The sequence below is a fragment of the Pteropus medius genome, unplaced genomic scaffold, assembly GCF_902729225.1.
Source record: "Pteropus medius unplaced genomic scaffold, Ma_sr-lr_union100, whole genome shotgun sequence".
Taxonomy (NCBI): domain Eukaryota; kingdom Metazoa; phylum Chordata; class Mammalia; order Chiroptera; family Pteropodidae; genus Pteropus; species Pteropus medius.
Genome location: NW_024341895.1, coordinates 57,869 through 76,057, shown reverse-complemented (window position 1 = coordinate 76,057; position 18,189 = coordinate 57,869). Strand labels below are relative to the sequence as shown.

Sequence of the window (18,189 nt, the reverse complement as noted above, 5' to 3'; positions counted from 1 at the left end):
CTTCTCAGGAGAAAGGACTGTCCTCTGTGCTTAGCTGGGAAATGGAGGCCATCAGGGTCTGAAGGGTAGGGGAGAGGGGCTTCTGTATCCTAAGAGGGTGCGACGCCTTGGACACTAGCAGCCTGGGGGCCGCCTGGGGTGAGCAGGCTGTCACCTTGTCCTTCCCCAACTCACGCAGGGCTGCAGCTCTGGAGCATGTGGGGAGGGTTCCCCAGCCCCCCAGCCCCCCAACCCCTGGTAGCTGGGGCCAGGCTTTGGCCCTGGGAAGAGCTTTGCGGTTGGACCCATTGTGAGGTTTCCATACAATGACATGAATGGCCCAATCCCACCACCTCTGATGGGGTGTGTCCTGTTGAATTGTCCCCAAAGCAAGCTACTACAGAGGTTGTTTAACTGCTTTTGTCCCCAAGGCTCACTCAGGGTCTGATGCTGGGGGCTGTTGGAACTGGTCAGAGTCCTGCCCTTACCCCAGAGAGTACTGGTGGCCTGGACTGGGTTGGCACCCTCCTTACCACCCCGTTTCTGCAGCACGTTGGATAGCCTCTCAGGGCAGGGAATTCCCTGGAATCAATCTAGACACATTCCAAGATGTTTGACTTAAACACTGGAAAATACTTTAATCCCTGGGCAGAGATAAAAGAAATCTAAATCAAGCACTGACAGGGTGTACGTCTTTGGGCCAGACACTGAAGGTCTCTGAGTTTCCATCTCTCCAAAGAGTAATTACAAAATTTCTGGAGCTGGAGGGAATCCATTTCTCACTCACTTCTCACTCTACCCTGGACCCTGTCTGTCCTCTTTCACACCTGCGTCCTGTCTTTTTTCTCTCCTTGCCACTGGGGCTGAGATACTCTTAGATCCCAAAGGACCATTAGTTTGCATTGCACACCTACCATATGCCAGAGCTTTACCTGTATTATCTCGACTGAGCCTGCAGTGGGTAAGAATGAGGTACCATTGATGGGTTTTTGATTGATTGTTTGTTTATGGAAGAGGACAGAGCCTCAAAGAGGTTAAGCGTTTTGTTTAAAGTCACGTAGCAAGGATCTGAATCCCAGCTTCTGGATAATTCCTAAGTCCCAACCTTCGCCCTCTCTTTCTGGAAAGAGACTGAGTGTTGATGAAGATTCCTCAACATCAGTAACTCCCCCAGGGGAGATGAGAGGTTCTCTGCTACCACCCCTCCCAGCAGGTTTCCCCCAGGGGTATGACGTCATAATGCATATAAAAGTCTCACCTTGCTCTGCTAAGGGCCTTGCTGGGTCCCTCCACAGCAGTCCTTACCCCAGCCAAGGCCTGGCTAGAGATGTTTGAGGTCCAGAGAGGGAGATTATCAGGGGAGGGGGAGTGGCTGGAAGCCCATGTGTGCATCAAGGGTGTTTGGAGCTAGGAGACGGGCCCCCGAGTCTAACCTGCTCTGGCCAGAATTTCAGTTTGTCTTCCACCGCTTACGACTCATCTCCTAGAAAAGAGATTTGTTTATACTTCCCCTGAACCTCAAGAAACAGAGTCACCTTTCTTCCCAGTGACTGGGTGACCTTCAAAAGGAGGTGATGGGTCCAGGTGGGTGGGACAGCCTGGGCTTTTTTACACCCAACTTGTCCTTCTGGTCACTCCACGCTCCCAGGACCGCCTCCAGGTGGGCGCCTTCTGGGGGACCTAGGGCCCAACACCTTGGCTCACATAGTGACTTACCCATTCCCAATGGTAGGCTTAGTGGTCCAGATGACTGTTCCCATTTCACAGTTGAGGGGACAGAAGCTTAAAGAGGAAGGTCCCTCCTCATCTGGCCAGGGCAGAGCTAGGCTTCACACCCAGGTTGTCTGGCCCCAAACGTGACACTTTGCATGTCTCTGCCACTGGCCAGGTCTGGCTTCCAAGTGCAGGTACCAGCCTGCTTCCTCGTCTTCCTGCTTCCTGCTCTGAGCCCAGAGATGTCCCCAGGGGCCTTAACTCATCATAGGATCTGAGCTGTGTGGGGCTGATGTCAGGTCAAAAGGACTTATCTCAGGATGGTCACCAACCAATGGTCCTGGTTTCCTTGAGACCGAGGGAGTTCCTGGGATGTGACACTTCGAGTGCTAAAACTGCAAAAGCCCACATCCCCCTCCTGCCCTTACTTTACTCCTGTCACTTCTTCTGCGGCCTGGCCTATTACCCGGAACACAGCAGGTGTGCAGGAAATATTTGGTGCACGAATGAGAGAGGCCAAGTCTCACTTGGTCAGAACTACTGGTCTAACACCTCCTTCCCCAAAGGCACAACAGATGCCCCGAGAGCCTCCAGGGATGCCAGTGTATCTGCACTGTCCAAAGCAAAAACCCAAACTTCTCAAGCTGCCAGCACTGGCATGAAAGCAAGTGGACATCTTCTTTGACTGCTGAAGACTCTTCTGAGGGCCCTAGGACAAACCCAGCCCTCAGCTACCCTGAACTCCTATAGAAGCATCCAGCATTGCCACCTCTATCTCTGCAACCCTCTCCATCCCCACATGGCCCTCTGGAGGAGCCCATGGGGTTGCATCACGAGGTAGCCACAGGCACTTCCTCCTTAACCAGGGCTCTGCCCCTGATCTCATCATGGGTTCAGCTTCTCTGTCTTGGAAACATCTCTGGGACAATGTCCAGCTTATTTTTTGAGTCCCTACTCTCTCCACAGCTCTATCTCTGAGAAATACGGCTCATCCTGTCACTGCACACCCTTCACACTGCTGCTGGCCCACCAATTAGGCCATGTGAGGGGGGCTGGGTGGCTTTCAAGGCAGGAGGAGCACCCCCTCCCCCAAAGAAGTAGAGACAGAAGAATTGTATTCATAATAAAAATAGTGATGATCATCTATCATTTATTAAGGGTGAAGAGTTTAAAGTGCATTGTTTCTTTAATTTCCCTAAAAATACTATGAGATGCTTTTGTTATCTCTACTTTTGTTTTATTATATATAGTACGTTTATATTTATATTCAGGTGCTTTTATTATCTCCACATGAGAAACCTGAAACTGAAGATCAGGTGACTTCCTGAGGTCACAAAATAACAAGTGGGAAAATGGGGTTTGAGCCCTGAACACGTTTGAGTCTTAAGTCACTGTTTTTAGCCCTTGTTAAAGAGGTGTTGGCACTCCTCTACCAACTCTTAGGAACCAAAGCCCAAATCTGAATGGCAATTGCCGAGCTCCAGGAATGGGAAAGTCAGTTAAGGAGTGTGTGGAATTCTGAAGCAGGAAAACTACTCCTGGGCCTGGGGCACAGGGCTGACGTCCAGTCTCTTAGACGGCCTTTTGGCAAATAGCCAGGGAGGTGGGGGCGAGGAAGTCTGACCTTGGGGGACAGATGTCCAGAGCAGCCACGCAACCAGAAAGGTGCTGTTCCTGAAGCTGGGGAGAGAAGGTTGGGTTGTAAGGTCAATAATTAATCGATCTTGATTAATCCTGAGGGAGCAAGGATCTGTCTTTTTCACCACTCTGTCTCTACGACTTAGAATAGTGGCTGGCCCATGAGAGGTGCTCAAGAAATATTGGCTGATTGGATGAATGTGGGATGGAGGGTCTGGAGTGAGTAAATGAATGAAATGGTCAACGAATGAGTCTTTATGTAGAGATGCCTATGGAAGAAGTCTGGAAGAGAAAAGTCTTCCTTCATGTTGCTTCCTGCTGAGATAACCAGCCTGGGTCCTTCCTCCACAGGGGTGCCATGGAATGTAGTGGTCTTTGCCCAAACCTCAGACCAAGTGACATCTGGAGCCACCAGACAGTCAACACACAATTCATCATTTCCAGCGTCACCCAACAGCTCTGTCGGTAGGTAATGATAAAGATTATTAACAACTGGGATTTATTAAGTCTTCTACTCCTGCTTTGCATGGTGCCAACTGCTTCATAGGCATCATTTCATCGCATATTCACGACAGCCCTATGCTGTTATCCCCATTGGACACGTGAGGAGACAAGGCTCAGAGACGTTAATGACTTGCCTCAAGTCACACAGCAAGTAGGTGACAGAGCTGGGATTCAAAACCCACTGAGTCCATTTCTTTCAGATTTCTCCCACTGTGCATTTTATTTCCTGACCTGCCGAGGTTGCAATTGGCTTGATTTTAGGGAGGGGAGATAATTGGTGTCCAGGAAGTGAATTGGACCTGAGGTCTTTGTGTGGACTCTGTTTCCTCTGCCTTACTCATGGATATTGGCTTCCTTGAGAGCGGGCAGGAGAGAGATAGCCTGGCTCTTATCTATTTCCCTCTGACTCTCCTGGCTTCCCACCCACCTTCTCTCTCCACATCTGCACGGCTTCCTGTATGCAATTGGTGTCAATGGGCCTCAGTCTGGACCTAGCCATCAACTCTGTCACATACACAGGCAAGTTTTCTGTCGTTTGACACAACTGCCCAGACATCTCCCTGGTAGGAACTAGCACAGGCAAAAAGAGGGAGTTTGAGGCCTGAACCCTATCTGGCTTCTTTACGCTGCCTTCCACTCCTTGCTCCTGGGTGATGGGCCTTCTCTCTCCCAGGAGTCTTCTATATTTGGATAGCAGAGACTTTATATGTAGCATAACACAGCAGTGAGCAGCACAGACATTTGGTGCCAGTCAGCCCAGGTTCAAATTCCACCTCTGCTGCTTCCTGGACAAGTAAGGTAACCTGTTTGAGCCTCCAGTTTTGTATCTATAATGTGAGAATAAGTGTGTGATTGAATAGTGGTAAACTCTAAATTAAATTAGATGATGCCTTCTAAACAGTGGTTCTCAACTAGGTGTGAGTTTTGCTCTCCAGGGACATTTGGCAATGTCTGGAGATATTTTTGGTTGTCACTTCTGGGAGAACAGAGGCTCCTGACATCTGGTAGATAGAGGCCAGGGACGCTGCTAAACATCCTGTCCTTGTTTCTGCCAGCCCACCCTTTTGGCAGGTAGAGTGCTCAGCCCCCACTGTCCTCTGTGCTGGGTTTCTTGGCATTGGGGGCTGTCTCTCCTTGGGGGTATTGGTTTCAGTGTTCTCCTTCCAGCTTTCCATCTCTGTCAGGGCCTCTGGGAGCATTTACATTAGTTTCTGAAACAAACCATTGAGACCTCTTCTGTACTCCATTCTCCAAGACTGCATCCGTCTCTCAGCCCTAAAGGTTCCTGCCTTCTAGATCTAGCAAGCTTTCACCATTCTGATCTTTACTCTGTTTTGAGATTTCACTTCTTACCAGTTGAAGGGCAGAAAGCCAGCATGTAATTCCAGCTTTGAACTTTTATTTATTACCAGGACTTTCTCAGAAAGAATTCTCAGTTCAGAGAAAGAATAAGCTGATGTATGATAGTGCCCTCTGCCTCGAGATGGCCAATTCTGTATTTTTCATTGCCTCCTACAGAGACCATCATGCAAAGCTCAGAAAACACAATGGAAAGAGGTAGTTTAGGGGTAGCTGGTGACACTCAGGTACTGGAGAGAGATGTCTGTACCATGGATATGTAGAAAAAAAAAAATCTCTCTTTCTTATTACCTCTACCTTTAGTGTTCTGAGAAGGTTTAATGACATGATGGTGGAGAGCTTGGGCTGGGGTGCGTTAAGATGTGTCAAACACTATTTACTTATATTCATTGAATAGTAAGAACCTCATGGGTTGTTATGGAGAGTCAATGAAGTAAGGCAAGTAAACGGAGGTCCTGTCGCAGAGATCCTGAACAATATTTTTTATTCCTCCATCATCTCTATCATTCCCTACCCTCTGGAGGTGGCAGGACAGATTATCTGCAGATATTTGAGGAAGTTGACATTACCCTTAGCACAGAAGTACAGCACAGTGGTGAGCAGTAGAAACTCAACACTTATGAATGAATCAACAAATTTTACTTTCACCTCATTAATAGGATACTCGTACTGAAGCTGTGCTATTGATGAGTTGAATTCATTTATGCATCGATTTATTCATGCAACAAATGGACACAAGGCACTGTGATGTGTGGGTGAGCTGCAGTTGCCATTTTTTTTGGTCCTAAATTTAGAAGCTTCTGGTTACCAAATAATTGGGGTACAGGGTGAGAAGTATGGTTAAAGAGATGAACACTGGTGCTCAGAGAGCAGACAAGAGGATCATCCCACTCAAAAGGGGCTTCTCTTTTATGTTCCTGGATCTAATTTCCAATGTGTGTGTGTTGGGGGCGCTTCTCACACAGCACCCAGCAATTCTGGGACACCAAGGGGGTGTCAGAGAATTCAGCTCAGTTCTGGCACTGACGCAGGACAGGGCAAATCTCTCCAAGTGACGGGAAGACCAAACCCTGTACCAAGAGAAGAGGATCTAGTTTACTTACTAGATTTAGTTTACTTACTAGATCACCTGTTTATTATAAAGAGTGTAACTCAGGAACAGCCAGATAGAAGAGATGCATAGGGCCAGGTATGGGGAAGGGGCATAGATCTTCCATGCCCTCACCAGGCAAGCCACTCTTCCAGTATTTCCATGTGTTCACCACCCTGGAAGCTGTCCTTTTGTTTTTTACATAGAGGCCTCATTATGTAGTTATGACTGATTAAATCATTGGCCATTGGCAAACGATTCAACCTCCAGCCCCACCTCCCCTCAGGAGACTCAAAGTCCTAACCCTCTAATCACGTGGTTGGTTCTCCAGACCACCAGCCCCATCCTTAGGTATCCTAGGGGCTTTGTAGAACTTACCTCATTAGCATAACAAAAGACGCCTTTATTGTTCTCTTTGGAAATTCCAGGGATTTTAGGAGCTCTGAGCCTAAAATGGGACCAAGACCCAATATATATTTCTTATTATCAAGCACAATATCACTGCTTCAAAGAAAACTTCTCAGTGGAGAAGACGCTTGAGCTGAATATTTTAAAAATTAACTTTATAGAAGAAACGAGCAGTGATATTTATGTTCCTTCTCAGACTTTCCTGAAAATTCCAGTGTTCTAAAATGAGTTGGTATTAATTTCATCTTCAGAAGGAAAAAAAAGACATTGAAAGTAATGTATGCTCATTGTAGAAGAGGTGAAAAATTCAACAAGGACAAAAGAATGAATGCGATAACTTAAACTGAATGTTAAATGTTGAATAGATGTTAATTTGTGAAAAGGGTATAGTGATAATTGCAGACAGAATGGAAAGATGAGTGAAGAATTATGATTTGTTTGGCTGGGGAACTGCAAGAATGTAGCTGTGCCTTACAGAAGGCAAGGGAGAGGATGTTGTGGGAGGTAAGGATAGGACAGAACAGGGTTTTTCAACATCAGCACTATTAACATTTGGGGCCGGGTAATTCTTTGCCATGGGGGTTGTTCTATGTGGGTGGTTAGCAGCATCCCTGACCTCTGACCACTAGATGGCAGTAGAACACCACTAGTTGTGACAACTAAAACTATAGACATCAAATATTCCCTGGGGGGAAGTCATCCCTGATTGAGACTCACCATTATAAATAATATAATACATAATATATTACATATATGGAGAGAGATCATAAAAAACTATATAGACTAATTTTATCCTATAGGCAGTGAGGTTCCATTTAAGAAGGGAACTGGATGGTCAGATTTTCACTTTAGGGAACGTTCTGTGGTTGTGACATCCTTCCCTTTCCCTCGCCCAAATTTGTACCTTCTCAGTTAGAAGAGTTATCTGATTTTCCCCAATCTCCTCTCTATATAGCAACTCTTCTGGACTCAGGTTTTTCCAGCAGAAGCACAAAGACTCCAGCTGCATTTCCCATAAGAAATTTCAGGGAGCCCAGGAGCTCTGCAGCAGCCACCTCCACTCAGAGGACTGTTCTTAGACCTGCACCCCAAGAGGCAAATGTTGACCCATCCATGCTTAAACCCACAGGCCTCCCTGGATCAACTGCTCTGACCCCATCCTTGTCAACAGGAGACAGTAGCACTGAAACCACACTGGAGATAGATTCTGGACCCACAGGGACCAGTTTGCCACAGGATACATCTGTAGGCATGACCGTGGCGAAAAAAAGTGTCCTGCCCTTCACTTCTTCAGCTAAGACCAGAGCCACTCCTGCATCTCTGGTTCAGGAAAGAGCCACCCAATCCCTAAAAATGATATTTTCTGTCCTCCCTGCGTCAACCGCTAGAGAAACTGCAAGTTCAGAGCAAACACCCAGCCCAACATCAAGCCCCCGGGCTAACGGAACTCCTTCGGGGAACTCCTCTACTGAAATCATGGTTCCAAGATTCGGTTCTCTCAGGATCAGTTCCATAGAAGGTACTTTTACCAGAGAAGCATCTACAGACACACACATTGCAGAGCCCACCAATAGCCAAGTCGCTTATAAGTACACTGATATCTCAGCAATGGAAGACAATAGAACGGAGAGCACCTGGGACACAAAACATCTTCCTGCAGTAACTGCAGCTTCAACAGAGACAAACAGAGATTTGACGGTTTCCAAGAAAATTGTCCCAATGTCCATGATTTCATCTGAGACCACAACTGCTGACTCACACGCTCTAGGAAACACAAATCCATTGTTAAGGACGCTTTCTTCTTCCCTATTTGAGTCATCACCTATAGGGACTTCACATTCCTGGGGTGACACTGGCCTGGAATTGAATCAATTGAACAATAGACATCCCTTCTCTTCTCCTGAACCTAGCTTTGCAGGAGACATGAAGATAAGCGTCAGCGTGCCTCTATTGTCATCGGCCTCAGCTCTTGGTGATAAAGTGTCAGGGTCCAGCACATTCTCAGTCCAGAGAGTCACTTCCTCCATGACCACAGGAGCCCCTGAAAGCACAAAAAGAACTGAGCCCAATTCAGTTGTCTCTTTGTCCAGGACACTAAGCACTGTAGCAACAAGTACTAAACGAGTCAGGAGTGCCACTTCCTCTCCATCAGGGGAAGGGACAGCAGGCAGTGTCCATGCCCTCAGCACTTCTTCTGAAACCACAGACATACCCACCATCCCCACAGCCAGGGATTTGGCTTCTGAGTGGTCAGGTGGCCCTAGGACTGTCAGTATCACCAGCGTCACAGGAGTAAAAGCCACATCTCCTACTACCTCAGTTTCACAGGAGACCCACACGCATCTCTCCACAGCTAGTAAGGAGAACAAGGAAACCTTGAATGCACCAATGGCTCTACCTGAGACCTCTGGTCTTAGAAGAGAGAACAGTTTGGCTACGACCTCTGTCCTCACTCCAGGTTTTATCACTGCTGACAGCAAGGTGACAAGTTCAACTCAAGTCTTTTCATCTGACCTACTGAAGAAGCTCAGAAACACACACAGCACTTCTGCAAGGCACAGCACCAACACAGTTGCCCCCGAGAGCTTTGTCCTTCCCAGGACCCCGCTTTCTACCACTCCAATGGCAGTGTCATGGAGCAGTGTAGAAACAGTTCAACACTACACTGAATCCCAGCAAACACAGTGGACAGTCACAGGTACTGGAACGGAGACAGTAAAAATCCCAGCATTGACCGGTGTGCCAGCCTTTACCACCCTTTCTACTTACATCGCAGAGATCCCTGGATTCAACACTCCAGAAACTGTGTTTAGCAAAGGAACTTCACAGAGAGAAACATCTACAGACACACTCAACATAAAAGCCACAACTGGCCCAGAATCTGGTCAGCTTACCCTCCCCACTGGGATCTCAGTGACAAAAAGTAGCAGCAGATGGAGTGGCTGGAGCACAGCCCACTTGCCTACAGGAACCACAGTTTCCTCTGAGATAGACACTGATTTGCATCTGACCATGAAACCTGACCTAATCACCACCTCTCCGGTGGAGACCAGATTGGCTTCTAGTCCAAATGCTCTCAGAGGGAGACACCCATCATTTGAGGTAGATTCTTTGACCTATCCTGTGACATCACCTAGAGAGATCGCAAAATCCAGGGAACAGAAAGGCTCAAGACTGATAACAAGGCATGCGGGACATGACATCTCCTCTCCTGAATCCACCTCTGCAGGAGACATCATAGAAATCACCAGTGTTCCTCCGTTGCCATCGGCCTCAACCCTTGGTGAAAAAGAGTCAGGCTTCAGCACATTCTCAGTCCGGACAGTCACCTCCTCCATGACCACAGAGAACCACCATAAGACCACAGAAAGAACAGAGCCCAACTCGGCGGTCTCCTTGTCCACGGCACTAAGCCCTGCAGCGACAAGTGCTGATAGAGTCAGAAGTACCCGTTCCTCTCTGGCCGTTTCGTCTCCATCAGGGCCAGGGACAGCAGGCAGTATCCACACCCTCCGCGCTTCCTCCGAAGCCACAGGCATGCTCACCATCCCCACAGCCGGGACTTCAGCTTCTGAATGGCCAGGTGGTCCTGGCACCCTCAGTATCACCAGCACTTCAAGAGCGAAAGCCACATCCCCTTCAGACTCACAGGAGACCCACACCCATCTCCCCATGACTGGAAACAAGACCAAGGAAAATTTGAATGCCTCAGTGTCCGCGCCTGAGACATTTCCTGGAAAAGAGAACAATTCGGCTACCACTTTGGACCCTACCCCACGCTTTACCAGTGCTGAAAGCAGGCTGACCAGTGCGACGCAGGTGCCCTCAACCCACCCGTTGTGGATGCTCAGAACCACACGCAGCACAGCTGCCCCAGAAGACTCCGAACTCTCCAGAATGCCCATGTCCCTCACCCCAACAACAGTGTCATGGACCAGTGCAGACACAGCTCAAGACGTTAGTGATCCGAGGCACACATGGTCGGCAGACACAAGTCCTGGAATGAAAACATCCATCCGTGTGGCAGCTCCCGTTACCACTTCTCTCGTTTCCTTGGTGGTTTCTGGAGCCACCACCCCAAGGACCAGCTCCACTGAAGCAGCATCCCCCAGGGAAACATCTTCAGATGCACTCACCGTAGCAACCACAACTGGCCCAACCACTGATCAGTTTATTCCGCCCACTGGGATCTCAGCAACCAGTGGAAGCAGCACAAGGAGAAATCGGGGTCCAACCCACCTCCTCACTGGAGGCACGGCTTCCTCAGAGACAGCAACAGATTTGACTTCGGCTATGAAAAGTGCCTCAGTGTTCACGTCTACAGCGGAGACCGTGGTGGCTTCCAGCTCCAGCGGTCCAGGAGGGACAAGTCCATCATTAATGACGGTTTCTTCTGAAATGCCTGAGACGTTATCTACGGGGAATCCAGATTCTAGAGCAGGAACCAGCTGGGGACTGACTACACCACACACCGGACATCACTTCTCCTCTCATGAGCCCGCCTCTGCAGGAGACATCATGGAAATCACCAGTGTCCCTCCGTTGCCATCGGCCTCAACCCTTGGTGACAAAGTGTCAGGGTTCAGCACGTTCTCAGTCCGGACAGTCACCTCCTCCATGACCACGGAGACCCATAAGGCCACAGAAAGAACGGAGCCCAACTCGGCTGTCTCTCTGTCCACGACACTAAGCCCTGCAGCGACAAGTGCTGATAGAGTCAGAAGTACCCGTTCCTCTCTGGCCGTTTCGTCTCCATCAGCGCCAGGGACAGCAGGCAGTATCCACACCCTCAGCGCTTCCTCCGAAGCCACAGGCACGCTCACCATCCCCACAGCCGGGACTTCAGCTTCTGAATGGCCCAGTGATCCTAGAACTCTCAGCCTTGCCAGTGATTTTGGAATGTATACTACATTTTCTCCATCTATTCACTCCACCTTGTTGGGGACCAATATTCGTGCTTTTACTCCTGCAGATGTATCAAAGGGAAATTTGAATTCATCTGTTTCTCCTGAGTCCTCTGCTTCTAGAATGAAGTCCACCTTGGCTTTCACTGCTGCCCCCACCCAAGACTTTTCCACCATGGACACACAGACTTCCCTTACGCCTCTCTCATTCTCATCTCACCTAGTGAGTGAGCTCAGAGCCTCAAGCAATGACTCAGTTACAGACTCAATCAACAGAGCTCTTCCGAAAACATCTCACCTCTTAAAGATTTTGGCTTTTGCTTCTACAGCAATGACATCACAAGCCAACATAGGGTCATTTAATTATTCCACTGCACCTAGAAATTCAACTGGGTCAGAGAATAGTACCAAAGCTGAGACAGCACCAACCACTGTGTCAGCCTCTGCCTCCTCTCTCTCTGCTACTATGGGCATCACCAGATCCACTTCCCCAACAACCAGATCCATGGAAGGAACTTCTTTCAGGGAACCAACAATAGCGACGTTCATGACAGAAACCATAAGTGACCTAGCCAGTGGTTTTTCTACTGTTTCCACCAATATAGCAAGCACGATGGGCTATGACAATGAAAGAAGGTTGAGAACCACGCAGATGCCCACTGGAACCACAACTTCATCTGAGACATCTACAGATTTAACTTTGGCCAAGGAAAGTATCCCAGTCTCAATATCTTCATCTCAGTCCATGGGTGCTCCTAGCTCAAGCACTCCAGGGGGGGAAAGCCAATTGGTTGGCACATTTTCTGATTCCCCATATCATTTGACCACTGGAGAGATTACATTTTCTGTAAGCCAACCTCTGACTTCACAAATGGTTGCCCCAGCTTCCTCTGAGGCAACCACTCCTGGAGGGCAAAATGGACTCAGTTCAGAATCATCAGTGACTGTGAGGAAGGTTGGACAAGTTTCCTCTTCTTCAGCCTCCTCTCTGTCCTCTGAGATGACTATTCCATCATTGACTTCCCTCAAAATGGGGGAAACCATAGGCTCTACCTCATTCTTCCCTAATGTTCGGGAAATGTCAACTGAGAAAGTGTCAACTTTCTCTTTGGCCTCTGGACTGCTAGGCATAAGATCTCTTCCATCTCTCCCAGGGACCACATCGTCCATGGGTATTTGGGAAGATGCAGGGACAAGCTCAGCCACCTCATTGTCTAGTTCATCTTCTGAAGGAGAAATAAATTCCTCTATTCACTTATCCTCTACTGTTAACAACAGTCCTGATCCTTTTGATCTGTCCACCCGAGCAGTGCCCAGGGCCTCTTCCTTAGACCCCACAACCTCAACTTGGATATCTTCAGAAGCATTTAGCAACATTCAGGCACAGACAAGTTACAAATCTCCTGAGGCTATTTCCTTCTTGGGAAGTCCAGGGACAGAGCACACCATCCTGAGAGTGGAGACTGGACTGGCCAAAACCCTATCAGGAGAACTGACCTCTTCTGAGTCCAAGAGAGAGCCCCCCTGGACATCCACCTCTTCACTGTCAGAGGCCCCAATCAACAGAGGTGAGAATTCTTTGTCAGGGAATATTTATGTCCCTGATCTTGACAGCTTACCCCCATTCATGAGTAAGAACCTGCTGCTTCTGCCATCTTGGAAATAGATTTGTTTGTCTGTTTGTTTTAGTTGGTCATGGAAGATGGTGAGAAATCTTTTTTTCTTCTTCCCCCACAAGGTTTCTTTCTTGTTTTGGTTCAGGATTCTTCATGCAGGGGAAATCCAATTGGCCATGGCAGCCATTACGGTCCCCTGTGTATGGTTTCCTATTTCATTGTAGAAGTCACCTGCATGTATTCATAGTTATACGATTGCCCATCCATATCATGCTTTGTAGCCTTTCCTGATAAATATCACATTAAAATAACTTTTGCATTGTGGTAAATTATAGCCAACATAAAATTTGCCATTTAAACCATATTTAAATATATAATTCAGTGGCATTAAGTAAATTCACATTGTTGCACAATCATAACCACTATAAGAATTTTTTCATCATCCCAAACCAAAACTTTGTATCCATTAAACAACAACTTCTCATTTTTTCCTCCTCTAGCACCTAGAGTCACCATTCTTTCTGTCTCTATGAATTTGACTATTCTGGGTACCTCCTATAAGTAGAATCACACAATACTTGCCCTTTTTTGTCTAGCTTATTTTACTTTGCATAATTTTTTCAAGGTTCATCTATGTTGTCATGATGTCAGAATTTTATTTTTTTAAGGCTGAATAATATCACATTTTAGGTATATACCACATTTTATTTATTCATACATAGATAGACATTTGAGTTTTCTCTTTTATCTGTTGTGAATAATGCTGTTATGAACATTAGTGTACAAATATCTGTTTGAGTCCTTACTTTCAATTTTTTTGGGTATATTCCTAGAAGTGGAATTGCTACATGATATGGCAGAATATCATTGTTTTTATGTTTAGGTGTTGAAACTTTTCTCAGAGTCACCTATTCTCACCTAGATAGGAATCAATCCATCATGAATATGAGACCCTAAACCTCCCTAGGTATCCATGATTAAAGACCCTTCTCAATAAGAATGGTGAAAACAGAAATATGTGGCTTCTGTGTCTGTCTCTTTTCCCTGAAATGACTGACCACATCACCTTAGTTATCTCATTTATAAAATGAACAGCTTCCCATCATCATCTAAAAGTCTTTCATGATAGTATCCAGGATTTGCCCTTCACCATGTCCTATTAAAATATCTGAGATGAAGTCACCTGAGCAGCTCTCTGGTTTACTCATATACTTCTTTGACTAGCCTATTCTCTATGGAATAGACCAGCACATTGATGTCCATGACTTTATGTGGCTTCTTTTGATGCTGAGACTAATGAGATAAAAGGATCAATTACTGTCTTTTAATACTTTATTCTGCCATTCTTGCTTATGGCACAATCCCTGTGCAAACTTTGAGTTCAAATCACCCAGAAACACATGTCTTCCTGACTCTAGTCATTAAATAACACTTTCTTGTAAATAAGTGTCTTTGTTTCCAAAGTGTCCACGTGTTAATTTTTCCTCTGTGTTTTCTTTCTAAACTGATCAGTATCCATCTAATCCATCTGTCTCTCCTACAGGCACTGCTGGGACTGTGGAATCCACTACTAATGTCCCCATACATGAAAGTTTCTCATGGCTGAGAAGTGACCGTTCAACACCTATGACAGCAGTTTACTCTGCAGGTATGATGGCTGCAGCTTAAATTTGTCTCTCTAAGAACCTTGTTGTTTATTCTCTGATAAATTTGCCTTTCGCTAGAAATAGTCTGGAAGTTGATACCATTTGGCTTTCTTCTAAAAACGTTGGTTTCTCTGTTCTGTTTCTTCACTATGGACTTAAGTGTTTCTAAGACCACAAGAGACCATTTTGGGTTCAGGGGATTTTTATTAGTAGATGATTCTTGCTGAAAGAGATCTGAAACTAACATAATAAAAATTGATTAGGAATGGTCTTTGGTTCCTGAAATTATCCTATATGAGAAGGAGCCACCATATTGGAGAATGTGATGCCATTAGAAAGTTAATTCTGTGTCCTGGAGCTTTTCCCAAAGGAAAGCTGTTTTCTCTTTTCAGGAAGAAGTGATGGAGGCCTAGAGACTGACCAATATTTTTATAACCTAATTTCCCTGCACTTAACTTCTTTTTAAAGTCCAAACACGAGTCTCTAAGATGGAAAAAAATAAGATAGGAAAGAAATTAAACTATATTCTAATCCCTTAAAAATAATATTCAGTGGTCAAGGTTTTTAGATGGGGAAGGTGTATCATAGATATTTGGTGTTAAGGCCAAGTATAAAGAAGGAACAGTGGACATAGACAAGGAGGGACAGAATCTCTTCCCATTTTTGTCAAATTGAGATTTGTTAAATATTCTCTTCGAACAAACTCAGAGATCAATTTGATAAGCATAGAAACCTCACTGTAACCATTAATACTTCCTAAAATCATGGGTACATTTTTTAGAATACGGAGGGTTGGGTGGAAGTACCATTGCAGATTAGATTTCCTCAGAAAAAGCAGGAATTGTCCTCTTCATTCATAGACAAGCAGGAACTCCAGTTCCACTGTTTCATATTTTCCAAACAGCCAGATGATCCTGTCACAGACAGACCTGAACAACAGCATCCAAAAGATGACAAAGACCACTGATATATCCACTACCCAAGGCTGGCAATTTCTCTTTTAAGAATTTGAATATTCAATTCCCATTTCTCTTAGCTTTTAGTGTTTTTGCTGAAAACTCCAATGATAATCTAATGAGTTTTCCTTTATAGGTTACCATCTTCTTTTCCCTGGCTGCCTTGAGAATCCTTTCTTTGTCATTAATTTTGATAATTTTAATATAATGTATCTTGAAGAAGGCTTTTTTGGGTTGAGACAATTAGCTGTCCTGTTTGCTTCTTGGGTTCGAGGATCCTCTTCTTTCCATAGGTTTGGGAAGTTCTTGTCAACTGTTTGAATAGGCATTCTGTTCCCTTCTCCCTTTCTTCTTCTTCTGATATACCCATTATTACTATTATTATGAAATACCTTTCTGATGGTATCAGTTAGTTCTCGTAGAGCTCCTTCATTTTTTTTTACTCTCAAGTTTCTCTCTTCTTTCATCTGCATCATTTCCAGATTTCTGTCTTTGATATCATTAATTCTTTCTTCCATCTGCTCAGCTCTATTTCCTAAGCTAGCTATTTCATTCTTCATCTTTTTTATTGAGTTCTTCAGCTTCAGATGTTTTATTTATTTTTTTTGGAGTTCCAGTCTCTTCAGTAAATTATTCGTATTGATTTTGTTGCTATATTATTCATTGATTTTATTTCCTAGTTTATTGAACTGCCTGATTTTTCTTGCACCTTGTTGAGTTCTTTTCAGAATTGCAATCTTGAATTCTCTGTCACTTAACATATTTCTTTAAGTTTATTTTGTGGAAATTTTTATTTTCTATTTCAGCTTTCTTGTCACATTGGTTGTTCATGGTATTTGATGGATTATTTCTGTCAGGCATTTATGGAAATGCACTTTGCTTTTTAAAAAAAAAATTATTATTAAGAGTGATCTCTCTTTAAGCAGGTTAAGAAGAGTTTTTTTTTTCCCCCCTAGCAGCTGGCATATAAGCCTCCTACACTGCTTAGGCCTCTTGGATTTCTGCTGTGTGCCAATAAAATGTCCTTTATTATCTGCGGAGGTGCGACCAGGTCCCGTTGGCCTCAGAATTCTATCCTTGTGTGAGAACGTGATGGGTAATGGAGTTCTTAACATTCGAAGAGCCCCTGGCATCCCGATGCTGCCCCAGTAGCCAGATGAAATGTTATGCTGTCTGAGGTACCCCAGTGCCTCCCCCCGATCAGCCTGGATGGGTGGGAGTGGGGTGGTAGAGGTCACTAGTACACCTGTGGCTATTTTCCTTCCAGTAATGCTGACCGCCAAGCTTCAGCTGCCTGGCCTCTGTATCTCTGCCCTGTTACTGAAACCAGTTATAGTGTGTGTCTCAGTTCCTGGGGTTGCAGACTTTCTGCTCTGCAGCTTGACACTCACTGCTGCAGTTACCGTGGGTCCTGCTGTAGCTCTGGGAGAGTGCTGGGAGATGAGTTCTGGGAGAGTGGACAGGGGAGATGCAGCCAGATTCTGTGACCAATTTCTGCCTGGCAATGACGATTGCTAGAATACAGTAGTTGCATTTTTGTATTCTGCTTCTGCTCTGATCACTGGGTTCAATGTAGTATATGCTGATCACTCAGACAGAAATGCTCCAGGCCACAGAGAGTACGCACCTCCACCTGATTCCTCTTCTCTCTCCAAGTCTCACAGGGAGCTCTGAACTTTGTCCGCAGCACCAATCTCTTCTCTTTCTTTCCTCCTCCTTTGCTTGCCTGAGTCACCCACCTTTATATGCTCTGAAACACATATCTCTCAGACACGTTTGTGTGTTAGGATAGGTGTTTTTTACTGAATTGTAGCTGTTGAAGCATATGGTGACATGCTTCTGATGTCACTCCCTTCTAATATATTCTTCATTTCAGTTATTGCGTTCTTCATTTCTGACTGATTCATTTTTATATTTTTTTCTCTCCATTTTTATGTTTTTTTAAATCTTATTTTATTGAAGGTATATGTCATTGAATATACTTTCTAAAAAAACCCAAACCCTTTCTTATTACTTTCTGATACAGCAATTCAAAGGTATGTCCTAAGGAGAGTGCATTTCTTCTTTTTTCCTCTCCCCACTCCCCTGGCTTTGTCGAATTATAATAGACATTTAGTTGCTCATATTTACATTGTACAAGTCAATGAGTTTTTTCTTCAATTACAGTTGGCATATAATAATATATTTGTTTCGGTTATATAGCATAGTGATTAGAGATCTATAGAACTCACATAATGATCACCCCATTAAATCTAGTACCTCTCTTCCCCCTTACATGTTTATTACAACATTATTAACTATTTTCTTTATGCTACACTTTATACCTCCATATCTATTTTATAACTATCCATTTGTACTTTTTAATCCCTTTTCCCT

At 45.2% G+C, this 18,189-nt stretch overlaps 1 protein-coding gene across 4 annotated transcripts in view; it reads left to right on the top strand.

Moving 5' to 3' along the window:
- The window catches only part of LOC120598532 (mucin-16-like), a 28,304-nt gene that overhangs the window by 1,394 nt on the left and 8,721 nt on the right, over nucleotides 1-18,189 (top strand). For 2 of the 4 annotated variants that reach the window (XM_039857389.1, XM_039857380.1), the window contains exons 2-4: nucleotides 3,682-3,795; nucleotides 7,647-13,163; nucleotides 14,755-14,859. In XM_039857389.1, the coding sequence (XP_039713323.1) occupies nucleotides 3,682-3,795; nucleotides 7,647-13,163; nucleotides 14,755-14,859 (5,736 nt within the window). The remainder of the gene's footprint in view (nucleotides 1-3,681; nucleotides 3,796-7,646; nucleotides 13,164-14,754; nucleotides 14,860-18,189) is intronic. The other 2 variants (XM_039857404.1, XM_039857399.1) reach the window with 2 other exon arrangements.